The sequence below is a fragment of the Hippocampus comes genome, unplaced genomic scaffold (genome assembly GCF_001891065.2).
Source record: "Hippocampus comes isolate QL1 unplaced genomic scaffold, H_comes_QL1_v1.1 scaffold130, whole genome shotgun sequence".
Taxonomy (NCBI): Eukaryota; Metazoa; Chordata; class Actinopteri; order Syngnathiformes; family Syngnathidae; genus Hippocampus; species Hippocampus comes.
In genome coordinates, this window is record NW_017842057.1 from 676,982 (window position 1) to 694,067 (window position 17,086).

The following is a 17,086-nucleotide window of genomic DNA, read 5'->3' on the forward strand; positions in this document are numbered from 1 at the left end:
TCGGGAGAGCTCGTGAAAACTCGACGATAAGGTACCTGACCTCCCCTAAAACTTTCTCAACGGATTTAGACGATTCACAAAAATGATCAATTTAAGAAATAAAACGGCGGATTTCCGCGTATCCGCGGAAAATTGCCATCACTGACTATATAGCAAAATCAAATATACACAAACAAATGTGAACAAAAATGCATTTAATAGCTTAAACATTACCGGCGTCATCCTGGCACCTCCAAGATCATCATTTTCATAAGATCAAATAAACAGGTTTCACAACCATTAACATTGCATCGTCATAGAGAGCAAGCCACATCAACACTAAACTGCTCAATCATTTGTAAAAAAAATAACCCAATGCAGATGTGTGGACTGACCAATAGTGTAGAGTTGTGATTTGCCAACTTTTGACAGGATGTTTGGGCACGACGCCAGCGATATGGCACGTAGTACGTCACATATACAGTAAGAGAGAGGAAGAGAAACTCCAGCTGTACTATGATGTGGTCATCGATGTCAAACTTCCAAAATCGTAGCGACACTTGGGTGAGCCACACTCGCAGCTGAAGTATTTACTCTTCACCATCCAGTAGTGATCGCCATAGTCAAACCTGATGAACAGAAATCATGAAATATGTGATGCTATCTTAATTTCAACAGTCTGAAAAGCAAGCCACACAAAATTCCTTACAAAGATTTTACATGGTTAATTTCAGTACTGTGTACAGCAGGGGTGTCAAACTCAGGTCCTGGAGGGCCGCTGTCCTGCATGTTTTCCAAGTCTCCCTGTTGCAACACACCTGATTCAAATGAAAAGGTTCAATGTCAGGCTTCCGCAGAGATTGCTGATGATCTGATCATTTGAATCAGGTGTGTTGCAACAGGGAGACTTGGAAAACATGCAGGACAGCGGCCCTCCAGGATCTGAGTTTGACACCCCTGGTGTAGAGCATTGAGGTCAGTTGGGTTCAACGGACGGTTAGATCACTGACCCGATCTGGTCACCAGCTTTAATGGCTCTGCTGGAGAAGAAAGCAATCCGAGGGAATCGCAAATCCTGATGCATGGTGAATACCTTCACGGGCAATAGGTTGGGCTCACACAGATGGTTAATGAAGCGGCCAATGTTCCCAAAAAGTCTCGCATCGATGCAATGTATGTCATCTACCTGCACGGGATGACAAAGACAACAATCTTTACTTGATCTCAATGTCAATCATGTTCTTAACATGATCAGAGAACACCGTAAAGCTGTCAAATGAAGTCAAGTGCTCATCAACTAAAAGACTCGGGGTGTGGCTGCGATTACTCTGCAAATGGCTACGACATGGATGGGTTACCGGCGACGCGCTGGCTACCCACACTCAAAGTAGTCCTCGATTAATTTTGGAAATTAAAAATGTCCTAGCAGTTTGAAATGGCAACAAGTGTTTGCTCACCACAACATGTCAGACATTGCTTACTAGTGCTTCCAACGCAAAGACCGTACTGGGACGAAAACCAAATTTGATCAAGAAAATTGTGTCTTTAAGGTAAAATGGGAAGCAATAATTGCCCACCAAAAAATTCTGGCTGCAGGGAAATGTCCGATCCCAGTTTGTGCCTTCAAACTTCAAGCAGTCTTGTGTTATGCAGAGGTGCAACGAAACCCAAAATTGCCAGCAAGTACACATTGGAATGGCTGAAAAAAAAACCCATCTGGAATGAAATCAAATTGCAAAGGCCATTCATGCTTGAGGCCATTCCAATATGAATGGCTTCATGAATGCTCGTTGTGTATTTGTAGCCAACTTAGTCATGTTAATAGCAGGCTAATATAGCTCATAAAGATACATACAGAATGTGCTGCCTTCGTTATATGGCTTTTAATTTTTTGCAGCTCCAGACATATTTGTTTTTTGTTTAGTTTGGTCCAATATAGCTCTTTCAACATTTTGGGTTGCCGCCCCCTGAGCTAGAGCATGCTTTTGTGATCTCTCAGGTGGAATATTATAACATTCTGCTGCAGCAAGTCTCTAATCTCCAGTTGGTCCACTATGCTGTGGCCCACTGCAGACTAAAACAAGGAGGAGGAGGCACTCCCACTTCCAGTGCCTCAGACAATACCAGAGATGAAAGTGGACTTTTCTGAAAATTCCGGAAAAAAATAAATAAATAAATAAGTGTATGTGTGCGCGCGCGCACACGCACACACGCACACACACACACACACACACACACACGCGCGCGCGCGCGCACTTGGCCGATCAAGCATGAATTAGTTTACACAAAACGCTATTCAAATACTCGACATTCAATGATTAATCTTCCTTTTGTGTGCACACGTGTACCCTTTGTGGCTTCCGTTCGGGCCAAAATTTCGAAATCTCCAAGATATGTGAAGGCCATGAGAATGCGAGGCGAGGGTATTACTGTTGTGGCGCAAATGACGTCACACACGACAACAGCTAAGCTAAGTTAGCCGAGACGACACTATGTCGGACGGACACGATTTTCTGCCAATCTGTGTTTTTTCCCTTTTTGGCCAACTATATTTTTTTTTACTACAACTGTCTTGTCGACGGCGTCTTTTATTCGTTCCACTGGGGTTTAGCGGGTGTGTTTATAAAGAGACGAAAATTGTTTGGGGACTATCCCCCACGTTCTAGTTGAGATGGTATCACCCAAGAGGCAAAATGACGCTTGCTACTGTTGTTGCGAGTTGCCATTCGTTCGACTAAACCATTAGTCAAACGCCATCATGCCTTCTGTCGTTATTACACAAACAAAAATCTCTTTACTGTTACTCGTGTTAGTGCCTCAATATGGCTACGCTCGTGAAAGCAATACAACGAACTCAAACGCGTCTTCGTTCAATGTTGTCAACTAATATCCGGATTTTGCAAATTTTCCTCAATTCTCCGGAGAAATTTTCATAAAAATTTGAAAAACCCGGAATTCCGGGAAAATCCGGAGGACTTTCATCTCTGCAATACTGACCTGATCGCAGGCCACTGACCGCAAGCTGTCCATGCCCGATTTAAAGCAACAAAAGACTTTTGTGCATTTGATCTTCCCCAGATCAGTGTGTAGCTGGAAGTGCAACCACAGTCAACCCACCTTATCGTTAAGTGTAAAGAGGAAAGAATCATTCTCTCTTGTGTTAGCCTCCGTGTCGGTTATGATCTCACCAACATACCTGCAAAAATAGGAAAGGAAAACTTATATCTCTGTTCAAACATAAGAACCAAATTCATTGTGTAAATTAGAGCCATTTTCCTCACTCGCAAATAAATGTCCCCTGAGGGACATCCTGCATGACTCTCACTCCCCAGCCCATTTTCTCTGTTTTGAAGAGCTGAAGACGGACTCTAGGGACAAAAAGTTACATAATTATCAGAAAACTTTTTAAAAAATATCATCAGATAGACGTCACGTACAAAAATCCCTGAAAGGGATTCTTAAATGCATATTATTCCGTATGCTATGAGGCATTTTATTAGATAACCAAAAGGATATATATAACGCTATAACGCTGACAAAAAGTCAAATTTAACAAAATATCAACATAGGCCATCTTGCCCTGCAGTGTGAACGCAGCAGGGCTCTACTCTGCTTCCGACTTTTTCAGTTGGTCGCACCAACACAGATTTGGTCACACCCTGAAAGAACATGACCATATTTACTGATGTATCGTCATCTCAATTGGCATACCATAATTTTATATGATGTAAGGATTGACCCTGAATCAATGTATGATTTCCCACAGTGCTTAGTAGGCCAGGCTCTGTAGCATCCCCGACATTTTTTTTATTTTTACTAAACAGGCCAGGTTGTATGTTTCACCAAGATCTAAGCAAAGTTGGAGGCATATGTAACAGCCCAAGACCTACAAAAAAAGTCTTTTGGGGGTATATGCTAAACGTGACAGGACATTTTGAATTTTCTTTCAAATGTGACCTTAATTTTGGCCTTTATAGCTGCTTGCAGCTCTGAGTTTTGCCATTTAACAAGCTTGCTTGACTGATCATCAAAGCTCCAATTTGTCGTTGACGGAGGTCAAGGTGAACCAAGAAATTATGTTCAAAGTTTGTATAGATTCTTTAAGTGCTTTTTAGAAAGCTGTTTCAATATCCTGCCTCACATCAAAGCTCCAGAGTTTCCACAGTAGGAATATGTGTTGTACTGCTTCTCAAAAGAGTTTGTATGCTGGCAGAGGTGCAGGTGGGTGTGTCTTTGTGACCACGTCTCTCGGTTATTTCTTCCGACAACTTTGCCTCTGTGAAGCCAAAGAGACCAGTCTGACGGTAGTCAACTTTGAGTTCCGTTATTGTGTTGCATCATGACCACATTGCAGGAAAAGGCAGTCTTCTACCTCTGTTTCATCACCCCCTGTGTAGGGCTTGGATAAAAAAAAAACAACTGAGGCGGATAGGTCAACTGCAAAACAAAGACCAACACAAGATTTTTGCCCCAAAGCTTCACAGGCACCCTATCACAGCATCCACACAGACATTTCCAGCAAACGGGTAATGCTAGAAATGCAGTCAACACATCCTTAAAACTGTCTTCTTGCACCATCAATTTAAGTTGACACTGCAGTCAAGCAAACAAATACTGTTAAGTCAGACAGTTTTTTTCCTGTCAGTGGTCGCCACAGTGATGATACGGTGAGCATTTTTTACATCACGTTGGGCATTCACATCCTGACACAACCTAATCACTTTTATTGGGGCTGGGCTCATGGCTGTAAATCAACATAAACCGTATAGAACCTTGCCTAGCGGCCCACCCGGATTTTGACCGTTCCCTGAACATGATTTGAAATTCATCTCATTAGTCGATTATTCCATGGAATAATGTGATAATGACATCATATGATGATAATCGATTCTAAAATAAGATTGGATAGTGGCAGCCCCGCACCTCTGGATCCCCTTTCCCTAAAAATCCATCTGTAATGATTCCTCAGTAGATACGAAGGAATTCCATTCAGGGAAGAAGGTGTCGCTTGTTGAACCAACGAATTAGGCCTCAAATCCAGCTGAGCCTCCTGTGAGTAAGTGATTCTCCCTCCATGGAATGCCAGTGCAACGCAAGTACTTGACACCAGTTCTCGGACTTGTCATTGAATATTGTCATGGTGATTCAGTGACATGTCATTGAAAACTACAATGCTGCTCAGAAAATACAAACATGACTCCAAAAAAAAAAAAAAAAACTATCCAAACACAAAAGAGCACGAAGACGCAAGTTATTAGGCGGAGAAGAAAAGTTGTGTTTTCGGTAACCCGACCGACCGAGAATTTCTACGTCGAAAAAAAAACTTTACGGTCGGCATTTTTTTTCAAACAACCCTCTACATTTTTGTATAGAGGGTTTACATCGGTGCAAACTCTCGCGATATTCACGTTGAGCGCGTGCGTCGTTTGCCCTGTCATCTGTCAACAACATTGAATCACGGCGGCGGCCGCGATCTCCGACGACAGTTTAGACTGCGTTTTCTGTGTTACAGTCGCATGCTCGCACCGTAATGTTAAGAAAATAGCATCCATTGATGTATCGAAAAAATTCTGCGAACTATTTGATGAACACCACGGGCCGAGTAAAAACCGAGGGTGGAGGAGGACGGCGGAGGAGGACGGCGGAGGAGGACGGCGGAGGCGGCGGCACGCCCCGGCCCTCCGAGTCCAGAGCGGGGAGAAAACTAAATAGGTGGCCGCGGCGCCGGGTACCCAACTCTCGGCGGCGAGCAGGGGGTTCAATGTCTCCTTGTTTTATGTTTTATGGTTATTTTGTTTAAATTTTTGATGGAACAAAAAAAGATTAAAAAAAAAAAATAAAAAAACTTTGTCCGACATACCGACCCTATGCTGAAATCTCATGTTACCAGAAACACACTAGCTTTTTTGTTTGGCCTTACAGAGTAGAGCCCAAAAATGTTGTTCGAAAGGTTACAAGCAGTCAATGTTAGGGGAAAAAAACAATGCATGCAGAGAAAACAATCAAAGCCATTTGATGTGTACCGGTCATCAATTCAAATCATGAGGTGGCGGGCATTACACACCCCTATACAGTGTAAGATATTCAGGAAGATATCCTGTATGATTGAATGGGGGTTGTACACTTAGAACCATTAAAAACAGTCACGATTTTAGACCCCCACATTTAGACCCCTACATTTTAGAGCATCTCACCTCAGTCCATTTTGAACAACTCGATTCTTGCAGGTCCTCCAACATGAACAGGCGTGGTTACACTCAAAGAGCACTGGAGGATCCTGCTGACAAAAGTCCAGCAACAGGCGGCCCTCCTACATGCACACAAGCTTTGTATGATTGCTACTGATGACAGAATTATAGCAGGATGTTGCTGCAAGTGCACTCCAGAAAACGGAGAACACATTTGTCAAACTTACACTATCATACCAACATTGCAGACTGAGCTGACCACAAGTGCAGGTACTGGATGAGCAGTCATCTGTGCAACTGCAATGCTAAATGAGACAGTTAAATTGATGTTTATATGAACGATGGAAATGATCAAATTGAATTTCTGTTTACTCTGTTTCATGGGGAAACCTGAACATATGGGACTTTGCTTGCATCCATGGTCATAAAACTCAGAGATGTGGCCATTAGGGGTAATATTCAGCACAGAAGTCTAGCAGGCCATTTGAAAACGGCATTTAACATCGTAATCCATAATTATAAAGCAAAAATTAAAATTTTAAAATAATGTAACAAGTATGCATGCTTGTACTGCACAGAATACTCCATTTGGTAAAATGTCCAATCTGGATTGGCTAGATGATTTGTATCAGAATTGACTTGCAATCGCCTACATCCATTTTCCTCTGCTTATCCAGCAGCGGGTCGTGGGAGAAGCAGTTAAATTAGGGATGGCCGTGACTTCAAGGTTGCTGGCCACCTGTTCCAGGGGGCGCCAAGACATATCGAGGCCAAATGTGAGACATCCTTCCTCCAGGGGTGTCCTACATCTCCTTCTGGTTGAACATGCGTGAAACACTTCACCAGGTTGAAATCCAGAAGCCATCTGAGATACAGTAGATGTCGATCACTCATTCTTCTCTCTCCATCCCTCCCTCTATCTCAGCCCTGCCCTCCTTGTCTCTCCATTTCAAACCCATCGAGGCAGGAGTCCAGCCAACCCCGTGTTCTTGTTCTGTTCAATGTTTCTCCATTCTTATTGTCATTATTATTATTCCTCCTCCATTATTGAGTGCCGAAATCTTACCTGCAGGTGAGTTATGTCCTTGTTGATGTTCACCAGGGAAGTGACACAGTTGTCTGGTATGTATTTAAAGTTTCCAGGATATGGCTCGTTGTCAACACCATTGACGCAGTTTATGGGAACTTTCTCATACCCCCGAGAAATATCTCTAAAACAGGGCAAAGATATCGAGAGATCAGACACCTGAAATGGTCATATTCAATCTGTATCAAAACGGAATCCACAACTTCAGCCAAACATACAATCCATACAGTCAAAACCAGGGGTGCCCATTACGTCGATCGTGATGGACCAGTAGATCAAGGACTGATCCCAAGTCGATCCAAGGGGTGTAGAGGGAAAAAAAAACATTTGTGTCTCTGTGCATGTTAGTAATATATTGTTTGTGTTAATGCACACTGCACCCTAATCATTCTATCAGTCTCACTTTCACAAAAAGTATTTAAAAAATAAAATAAAATAAAGCAGGTCATCTTTAACCTACGGTGACGTGTGACTGCGTCCCCAGAAGTTGTTAGCGCTCAGCAGTCTGCAGTTGCAGCTTGTGATCAGAGTTGTTGCACTATATCTTTTATCGTTATCATTATTCTCATTCAGTTTGTTTTGTACAATTCACCGAGGGGACGGGCAAAGAATGGGAATCTGGAGGGTCGAGAGAAGCATTTTAAAAGGGTACGCATGAGCTACGATCGTTAACAGGCTGCCTAAGTGCGTCGCATGCCTCAGCGTCAGGCTATTGCTCATATGGTATGCGTGTGTATGCGTGTGCGTGCATATGCGCGGTAACGGGTCGATCGCGGGAGGTTGGTTGATCGAAAAGTGGATCTTCGGTCAAAAAAGTTTGGGCACCCCTGGTGTAAACTGTATCTGAATGGGACATTGTCATCATGTATATCATTTTAAAATTGATTGATCACCTGCTAATTTAGTTAGTTTGCCCACTTAACAAGCCACAGTGAGTGTGAAGGTACTTATATGGTGAATAATGTGAACTCCTGCCAACCTGTCTAGTTGCAGTTCACCATAAACCAAGTCAGGTTTTTTTCCTGTGGAACTCATCCTCAACAGTTTGCTGACAAACTCACCTATTTGCAGTATTTTTGCTTCCTCTCTATCAAGCCCTACGTTGGTACAAGATAACACCAAAGCCTGTCTAAGCAGAAAATAGTACCGTATTTTCACGACCATATGGCGCACTGTATTATTGGGCGCAGCCAGGCATGGTAAAACATACGCCAGCTTAAACATAAGGCATGCATGCACGCACGCTAAAAACACGTTAGCTTGAAGCATACGGTAGCATGCTAAGACATACAGATACATGCTAAAAACACGTTTTTAAAAAGGCAACGGAAGCAAAACTGAGTTCGGTTGTACTTTATTTAGCCATCTTACAATGTACTCACGTTTTTCGATCAATCATCACCGAGAAATCCATCAAAGTCCTCATCTTCTGTATCCGAATTGAACAATTGTGCAAGTACCGGTAATCCATCAAAAACGCCGGGTTCCCTCTCGTTGCGTCCACTTACACGGCCACCCTTCACTCATTGGCAGGGGACGATGGATCAGCGTTCACGTCGCGTCCCCCGCCAGTACCCAGGCCCGCCTGGGGAAGCTAATGATCCAACCAGCAGACTAAATTCTGAGAGACGACGCCAAAAAGCCAAGTCACAGAATCCTAGTCACAATCCTAAAGCCAATAGCAGACAGCCCCAAGAGCACCTGGCGGTAGGACCGGCCCTTTGCATATTACAACTCAATGTCGAAGGCCTTTCCTTAGCCAAGCGAAGCCTCATTGAAGTCCTTGCTTTCCAACATTCTGTTGATGTCATTTGTCTCCAAGAGACCCACATTGGCACAGAGGTAGCAGGCCGATACACCATCAACGGCTATGACCTCTTGTGCTATACACCCCATGCCAAACATGGACTTGCCACCTATGTGCGGTCTGAAGTAGCCGAAGCAAACCACCTGACAACAACACAGTTCTCAGATGCCATAACCATTAGTGGCTTTCACATCGCTAATGTGTATAAGCCCCCGAGTGCCAACTGGGATCTGCAGGTCTTGCCCACTCTTCCCCACCCTGCCATCTACGTGGGGGACTTTAACAGCCACCACCCAGACTGGGGATACCCAGCAGTGGACTGTGATGGTGAGGCGCTTTCAGACTGGGCATCTAGGAATGACCTTGCTCTGATACATGACCCCAAACAAAGAGGGACCTTCCACTCAGCCAGGTGGAACAAAGACTACTCCCCTGACCTGTGCTGGGTCAGCTCTGTGAGTGGAACCCCCTACCCCGCACAGATCCTGGTCCTCGACGACTTCCCACACAGCCAACACCGGCCTTCGCTCATACATATCGGCCTACAACTCCCAGTCATAACCAGCCCAAGGAAGATGCGCTGGAACCTCCGCAAAGCCAACTGGCAGAAATACCGCCAAACCCTGGACCGAAGTATTACAACCATCCCACTCCACACCATCACGATAGATGAAGCATACAACCGCTTCTGCAGTGCCATCTACAAGGCTGCCCACACAGCTATCCCAAGAGGCTACCGACCCCTCTACATCCCCTGCCTGGATGAAGAAAGTGCTGCCCTCCTACAAGCCTATGAAGCATCAGGGGACCCTGAAATGGCAGACCACCTCATAGAATCGCTGACTACAGCCCGGCGGAAAATGTGGGAGGAGACAGTAGCTGACTTGAATTTCACCCATTCCAGCAGGAAATGTTAGAGCCTCATCCGCCGCCTAGGAGCCGCACAGAAACCTCCTACCCAAAGAAGACCGGCCGTCACACCCAATCAAGTGGCATCCCATCTACTGGCCATAGCAAAACCAACCCAAGACAAGCACACCAGAAGAGCAGTGACAGCTGAGCTTAGGGAACAACACAAATCACCCAAAGAGGACGACAGTCCTGAGCCTCCTGACCCTTTCGAGAGTGGTGAACTGGAGAAAGTCCTACAGGGCCTGAAATGTGGGAAGGCAGCCGGATATGACAACATCTTGCCGGAGTTTATGAAACATCTGGGCCCTCAAGCTGTAATCTGGCTGACCAAATTCTACAGCAGAATCGCACGGGACAATGTGATTCCAAAGAAATGGCGCACAGCCAAAGTCATTGCCATACTGAAACCCGGCAAAGACCAGAAACTACCTGCAAGCTACCGCCCAATCTCCCTACTCTGTGTCCCCTATAAAATCTTGGAACGTCTAATACTCCAGCGCATATCCCCAGGAGTAGAGGACCTTATCTGTGTGGACAAGGCAGGCTTCAGGAAGAACCGCAGCACAGGAGAACAAGTACTGGCCCTTACCACGTTCATCGAAAATGGCTTTGAGAAAAGACTAAGGACCGGGACTGTGTTTCTCGACCTCACAGCCGCCTATGATACAGTCTGGCACAAAGGCCTCCTTCTGAAACTTGCAAAGGCTCTCCCTTCCTGGGCAACGACAATCATTACAACCCTCCTGACCAACCGGAGGTTCAGAGTACACCTCAGCCAGAACAACAGTTCTTGGAGAACACAGAAAAATGGACTCCCCCAAGGCTCAGTTCTCGCTCCAACACTGTTCAACCTTTACACAAACGACCTCCCCTGCACCAAATCCCGCAAATTCATCTATGCAGATGACATCTGCCTGGCATACCAAGCACCAGATCTGGAACAGCTGGAACACGTGCTCACAGAAGACCTCGGCAAACTGGACCAGTACTGCAAAACCTGGCGGTTAAAACCAAGTCCTGCAAAAACTGTCTCCAGTGTATTCCACCTGCACAATGCTACAGCAGCCAGAGGACTGAAGATCTCCCTGAGTGGGCTTGAACTTAAGCACGCCCCTCACCCCACCTACCTTGGAGTGACCCTTGACAGGACCCTTTCCTTCAAGCAACACATAAAAGGAACGGCGGCTAAGATCAAGTCCAGAAACAACCTGCTCTGTAAGCTCGCCGGCGTAAAATGGGGCGCTTCCACTTCCACACTGCGCACCTCAGCCCTGGCCCTCGCTTACTCTGCAGCGGAATACTGTGCTCCTGTTTGGTCCAGGTCATCTCACACACACCACGTGGACACCCAGCTTAACTCAACCATGAGAATCATAACCGGAACAATTCGTTCAACACCACTCCCCTGGCTACCTGTCTTATCCAACATTGCTCCCCCACACATTCGGCGAATAGCATCAACCGAAAAGATGCTCCAAAATGTCAAAGTCTCACCCCACCTACCTATTTATCAAGACATCCTTAACCCACCCACGGCCCGACTCCCATCCAGACGCCCCATCTGGAAGAACCCCCCACCAGCTGACTTTACCATCCAGTCAGCTTGGAAAAAGGAATGGGACTCCAAGGAGATCCGCAATAAACATCTGGTGTCAGACCCCACCCATCCTGTCCCTGGCACCGAGCTTCCACGGAGACAATGGTCAACCCTCAACAGGTTCAGGACTGGACATGGCCCCTGCTTGGCCAGCCGCCACAAATGGGGCAATTGCCCCAGCCCACTGTGCGCTTGTGGAGAGGAGCAGACAATGGAACACATCATCGAAGCTTGCCCTCTCCAAAAACTGAGAGGAGGGCTAGCCACCCTCCACTCAGCTGACCCAGAGGCAACTGCATGGCTGAAGGACTTTGCATTGGCGGACTTCTTCGCCGCATGCCTGTCCTCACTCACTTCCGCCTTTTCTCTATATAAACAGCGTGTCGGCTCTCAGTCAGGCTTTGGAACTCGGCGCATACACAAGGCATTATAAGGCATCCTGTCCATTTTGGAGAAAATTTAAGACTTTCGCCCACCCTTCACTGATTGGCGGACTTCTTCGCCGCATGCCTGTCCTCACTCACTTCCGCCTTTTCTCTATATAAACAGCGTGTCGGCTCTCAGTCAGGCTTTGGAACTCGGCGCATACACAAGGCATTATAAGGCATCCTGTCCATTTTGGAGAAAATTTAAGACTTTTAATGGCGCCTTATAGTCGTGAAAATACGGTAGTTGATGTGAAGTAAGTACTGTATGTTGAAGTGATGCATCTTCACTGAGAGACAAAGACCTTTGTATGTTGGGGACGAGCTAAGTTTAGCCTGAGTTGTTCACGGAACGTGAAAAAGAGTATTTCCCACATGAGTATGTTTTTGCTCTGCTCAGTGGCAATTTGAAAGCACAAGCTAAAAAATGATAATATATCTCTTTATTCCTTGGCAATTGGCATTTTTACTGGAAATAATCTGGGTGGGTCTGGGATCAAGTGTTCCACAAAAAGGGGTTCAAGTACAGTCAGGGGTGCGGACTGGGGCAGCCCGCGAACAGCAAAAGTCTGCATATTATTGGCAACCATTGATGTTTTTTTTTGTTTTTTTTTAACCAATCCTCTCAAATCTTCAGAAAATGCTGACAAACAAATAATTTGGGGGCATGGATGGTAGACAGGAAAAATGTAATTATTCATCAAGCCGTTGCAATTCACAGCCTACAAATGGCAGCAATGACAATGAATTGGCAAGAGTGAAGTAAACAGTACACAGGAAGGGAAACCGGTATTTACAGATTGAACATGGTGAAAGGCATTGTGGGAGTACCTGTATTCAAATTCTCATTACCGTCAGAAGGAGTGACATCATTTTTAGCACACGGACTCATCACGTGCTCATAAACAGTCATGGAGGAAAGAGAGACTTGTGTTTTCAAGATGGAAGTACAGTCACTATTTTCAGCTAAGTTTATTGCACACACTGTGTTGTCTCCAGAGGTTTTGTAGCTTCAAAGACAGACATACAGATATTTAAAAACAACAACAACATGAATCACAGTGCAGTATTCATTCAGGCTTTAAAGCAGGGGTGTCAAACTCATTTCACGTTGTGGGCCACTTACGGCCTCGGTAGATGTCAAGTGGGCCGGACCATTAAAATGATACTTTTCTCTGCTATAATTAACCAAAATAATATGTCTTTCCTTTGTTTTGGTTTAAAGAAGCACAAGAACATTAGGAAAATGTTGAAATGTAATGAACATATCTTTTACAAAACATTTCAAGAAGCACCTTAGACTTCCTTAGACAAATGTGCAATTTACTTTTGTCATTCACATATATGCATTGCAACTGATCCCACTGATTGTACAAAGGCACAAAACTTTAACAAGTAATTGGTCTTGAAAAATATAGTAATGCACTTTGAGATTAAACGAGATCTATAACGAAAGGAATTTTTAAACCATTTACACGTGCATATAAAATCTCAATTTAATCCCTGCCTACACCTTACAAACTAAGGATAAATTACTTGACTCTGTTTCAAATGCTGTCTGCCTTCATCATGCATCGTTTAACAAAGTCACCATCAGAATACGGCTTTGATGATAATGCTATTTTGCTAGCAATTAGGTAGCTGGCTTCACTGACTTGTCGCCTCTGTATGAAAGTTGAGTGCGTTTTTTCTCAGACCTGCCTGCAATTCGTTGATCTTATCTCTTCTCAAGCCGTCATATTTTTCGCTGTGAAGAGTCTCGTAGTGGGGTCGAATATTTGATTCCTTCAATACCGAAACTTGTTGCAAACACACCTAGCACATAGGTTTTCCGTGCATTTCTAAAAATAAATAGGACGTGGTCCATTATTCATTGAAAATTCTACACTCCGTATCTACTTTTCTCCGTTTGGATAATGACATGTTGGCGAATGAGGGTGTAGGGGATGGGTCGAGACGATGGTAGAAACAACGTCATAACAAGCAACAGATGGCGCATTGATACCAGTGTCTGCTGTGTTCGGTCTGTCTCAGTGACAGACTGAGACTGCTGTTGTCTTCTTCTCTGATCAAAACAATGTTGTCTTATACTCTGATCAAAACAGTTTGCCCCTTAGCGGGTTAATCCATGAATTGCATCTTATTAAAAATATTCATTCCGTGTCTTTTATGCATTTTTTCACTTTGTTTGACACCTTGCTTTAAAGAGAAGGTCACACCAGATTGAGCGAGTGCAGGAGGATTTAACCGTGCAGGGTTCGATTCTGGCTGCGGCGTTCCTGTGTGGAGTTTGCATATTCTCCCCGTGCCTGCGTGGGTTTTCTCCGGATAATTCGTTTTCCCCCCCACATTCCCAAAACATGCAAAGCAGGTTAACGGAACACTCTAAATTGTCCCGAGGTGTGACTGTGAGCGTGAATGGTTGTTTGTCTCTGTGTGCTCTGTGATTAGCTGGCAACCAGTTCAGGGTGTATACCGCCTACTGCTGAAGACAGCTGGGATAGGCTCCAGCCCGCCCGTGACCCTTGTGAGGATAAGCGGATTCGAAATTATATTATATACATTTATTTATGTTGTATTTAAAATTTAAAAAACTATTTTTGAATGTCACTTCGAATGAAGAGGCAAATCTGGGTGTCATTTTTATGTTCTGCAGGGTTGTCGGGATCTGTAACTATTAAAGTAACAACTAGTAATCTAACTTTGTATAAAATCATGTAGTCAGTAAAGTAACTAAGACAAAGTAATATTAACATATTGTTCTGCAACCTTGATGTTTGTAGCGTACGCACACATCAACCTACCTTATGAGGACCTGCTCACCAAGAGAGTCTCGGTTCCTCCTGGTATCAGTCAGCTTTTTGCTTGCGTTGAGGGCCATCCAAACGTTTGAGCCATTGATGCAACAGTCCAAGGCAGTTTGTCCTTCTCTGTTTTTCAGATTGAGGTTAACTCCATTCGACAAAAACAACCTGCAAATTTTTCAGTTTCTGTATGAGAGCCCCAAAGTACCAGCTTGAAAATATTTGTACTCCAAAGTTGGTTCTCTCTGTTGTAATCACCCAAAAGTAAGGTGTATAGTATTTCTGAAATATTCCCCATAAAGTATTCACCAGTGTTGGGAATGACTGTGTTTCAGTATAATGGCATTACTATCGGGCTTTATGTTTGAGTAATGAAGTAATCTCATGAATTCCATTAGTTGTAACGCCATTGCTGCCTCATTCTGAAAAAGGGGCACAATTCAAAAATTTAGCAAGCCTTAGGTGTTTATCCGAATTCGACGCTTAGTGCTTAACATTATTGTTTAGTATTTACATTATTGTTGCCATTAACATCATAAAAGCAACATGACTGGGAAGTCAATGTTTGTTGTGAGGTCCTCAGTCATGGTCTTCTCAAGTGGAATGCATACATGTCCAGAATCTTGTTCATCACATTTATGGTAAAGGTGGTAACAAACTTCAATGAACTAAGCTATGTTCAGAATTGTGCAGGATTAATCAATTTTTGTGTCATGGTAGATGGGATTTGAATGGATAAGCCAATAGTATTTAGTAGTATTTAGCCTTAGTATGCGTGGCGTCTGTGACACATTCATTCTGATTGGCTGTTAGGCAGGAAATGTAAATCAGTGCATGAGATACAAATCACGTTAATGGCACAAAAAAATGCATTATCTAGTAAAATAAGATCAGCAAAACCTTGCTTTTTACTGAGACTTGGTCCTGCATTTGTTCTCGATGTATTGTGTGTTGGTTCCGGATATGTGTGAATTTTGTTCTATGGACCTGAGAGTGAGGTCGGCACTGAGGAAAAACGACTTCTTAATGCATGCACGTGAATTTATACAGCAAACAATAGCTTGTGAGTAAGCCTAAACTGTATAGTTGCAGACTTGGTGGTGTGCATGTGAGTTTGCAGCTACACGCTACGCTCATCCCAGCTTATACTAGATTGTCAGTACCTGTTTAGGCTTATACTAGATTGACAGTACTGTACCTGTTTATAGCGAAGGCGTAAGTCGTAATACATAAATGTCAAAGGCCCTTTACTCCTACAAGCTGCACGTAAACGCCATTTAAGAGTAAATTAATCTAGTTTAACATGTTTGCCCTCACTGAATGGTTAATAGTTGGATGAAGCTCGCTTTACGGTGTAATAATGTACAGGGAGCACTAGCTAATGGCCAGATTTTCCTTCATTTTTTTTCACATTTAAGTTTACATGCGTGTCCGCGTTTTACACTTAAAATGCAGTGTATCAATAATATTTGCGGCATTTAATTTTTATTTTGATGAAAAAAAACTCGGTCGGCCTCACAATGCAGAAGTGCAGGGTTCGATTCCGGCTCCAGCATTACTCTATGGAGTTTCCATTTTCTCCCTGAGCCGGCATGGATTTTCTCCAGGTACTCTGGTTTCCGCCCACATTCCAAAAACATGCGTGGCAGGTGAATGGAACACTCGAAATTGTCCCTAGGTATGGGTGTGAGCACACATGGTTGTTTGTCTATGTGTCAGTGATGGCAATGGCAAGTGATGAAAAAAAAGCGGAAAGGGGCGTGGCCTGGGTGGGGCGTGGCCTGGACGGGGGCGTGGTTACTTACAAAAGTGGCACTAAGCTGCTGAAGATGAAGTGTATTGAATTTACACACTATTTGAAACTTGAACAGAAAAAAATCCCAAGATTGCCACTATTCTTTCAACTGAAAATTTGTGCAATTTTGCTTATGCATTCCTGCTGAGCACCAATATGTAACTCCAAAATTGCTGCTCAAAATCTAAATTAAAAAAGGAAATACATTCCCTGCCATATTTAAGATTTGTTCATTACTTGTATTCATAAAGTGTTGTGTAAATGTGATAAAAAGCTGTTGATTCTTACCTCATACAGTGATAGTGAAGTCCCACACTGTTTACTATATATGGGTTATGAATGTATTTTATTATATAAAGTGGATGCCTATTTACAGTACAGTAAATATTCCCATCCCCGGAATTCTATGAAAAGGAATTTCCTTCACCCGGAACAAAAACCTGTGCATGAACATTTTGACTACGATATTACATGTTACCGGAACTTACGTAA

General features: G+C 43.8%; 1 protein-coding gene across 4 annotated transcripts in view; it reads right to left on the reverse strand.

Moving 5' to 3' along the window:
* Positions 1-177: 177 nt before the first annotated feature.
* ehmt1a (euchromatic histone-lysine N-methyltransferase 1a) overlaps positions 178-17,086 on the reverse strand; it is a 40,546-nt gene continuing 23,637 nt past the window's right edge. For 3 of the 4 annotated variants that reach the window (XM_019860943.1, XM_019860941.1, XM_019860944.1), the window contains 8 exons: positions 14,800-14,967; positions 7,234-7,378; positions 6,395-6,472; positions 6,174-6,289; positions 3,261-3,347; positions 3,097-3,175; positions 990-1,165; positions 178-608 (listed from right to left, as the gene is read on the reverse strand). In XM_019860943.1, the coding sequence (XP_019716502.1) occupies positions 494-608; positions 990-1,165; positions 3,097-3,175; positions 3,261-3,347; positions 6,174-6,289; positions 6,395-6,472; positions 7,234-7,378; positions 14,800-14,967 (964 nt within the window). In that variant the 3' untranslated portion in view covers positions 178-493. Of the gene's footprint in view, positions 609-989; positions 1,166-3,092; positions 3,176-3,260; positions 3,348-6,173; positions 6,290-6,394; positions 6,473-7,233; positions 7,379-14,799; positions 14,968-17,086 lie in introns of all 4 variants that reach the window. The other variant, XM_019860942.1, reaches the window with a different exon arrangement.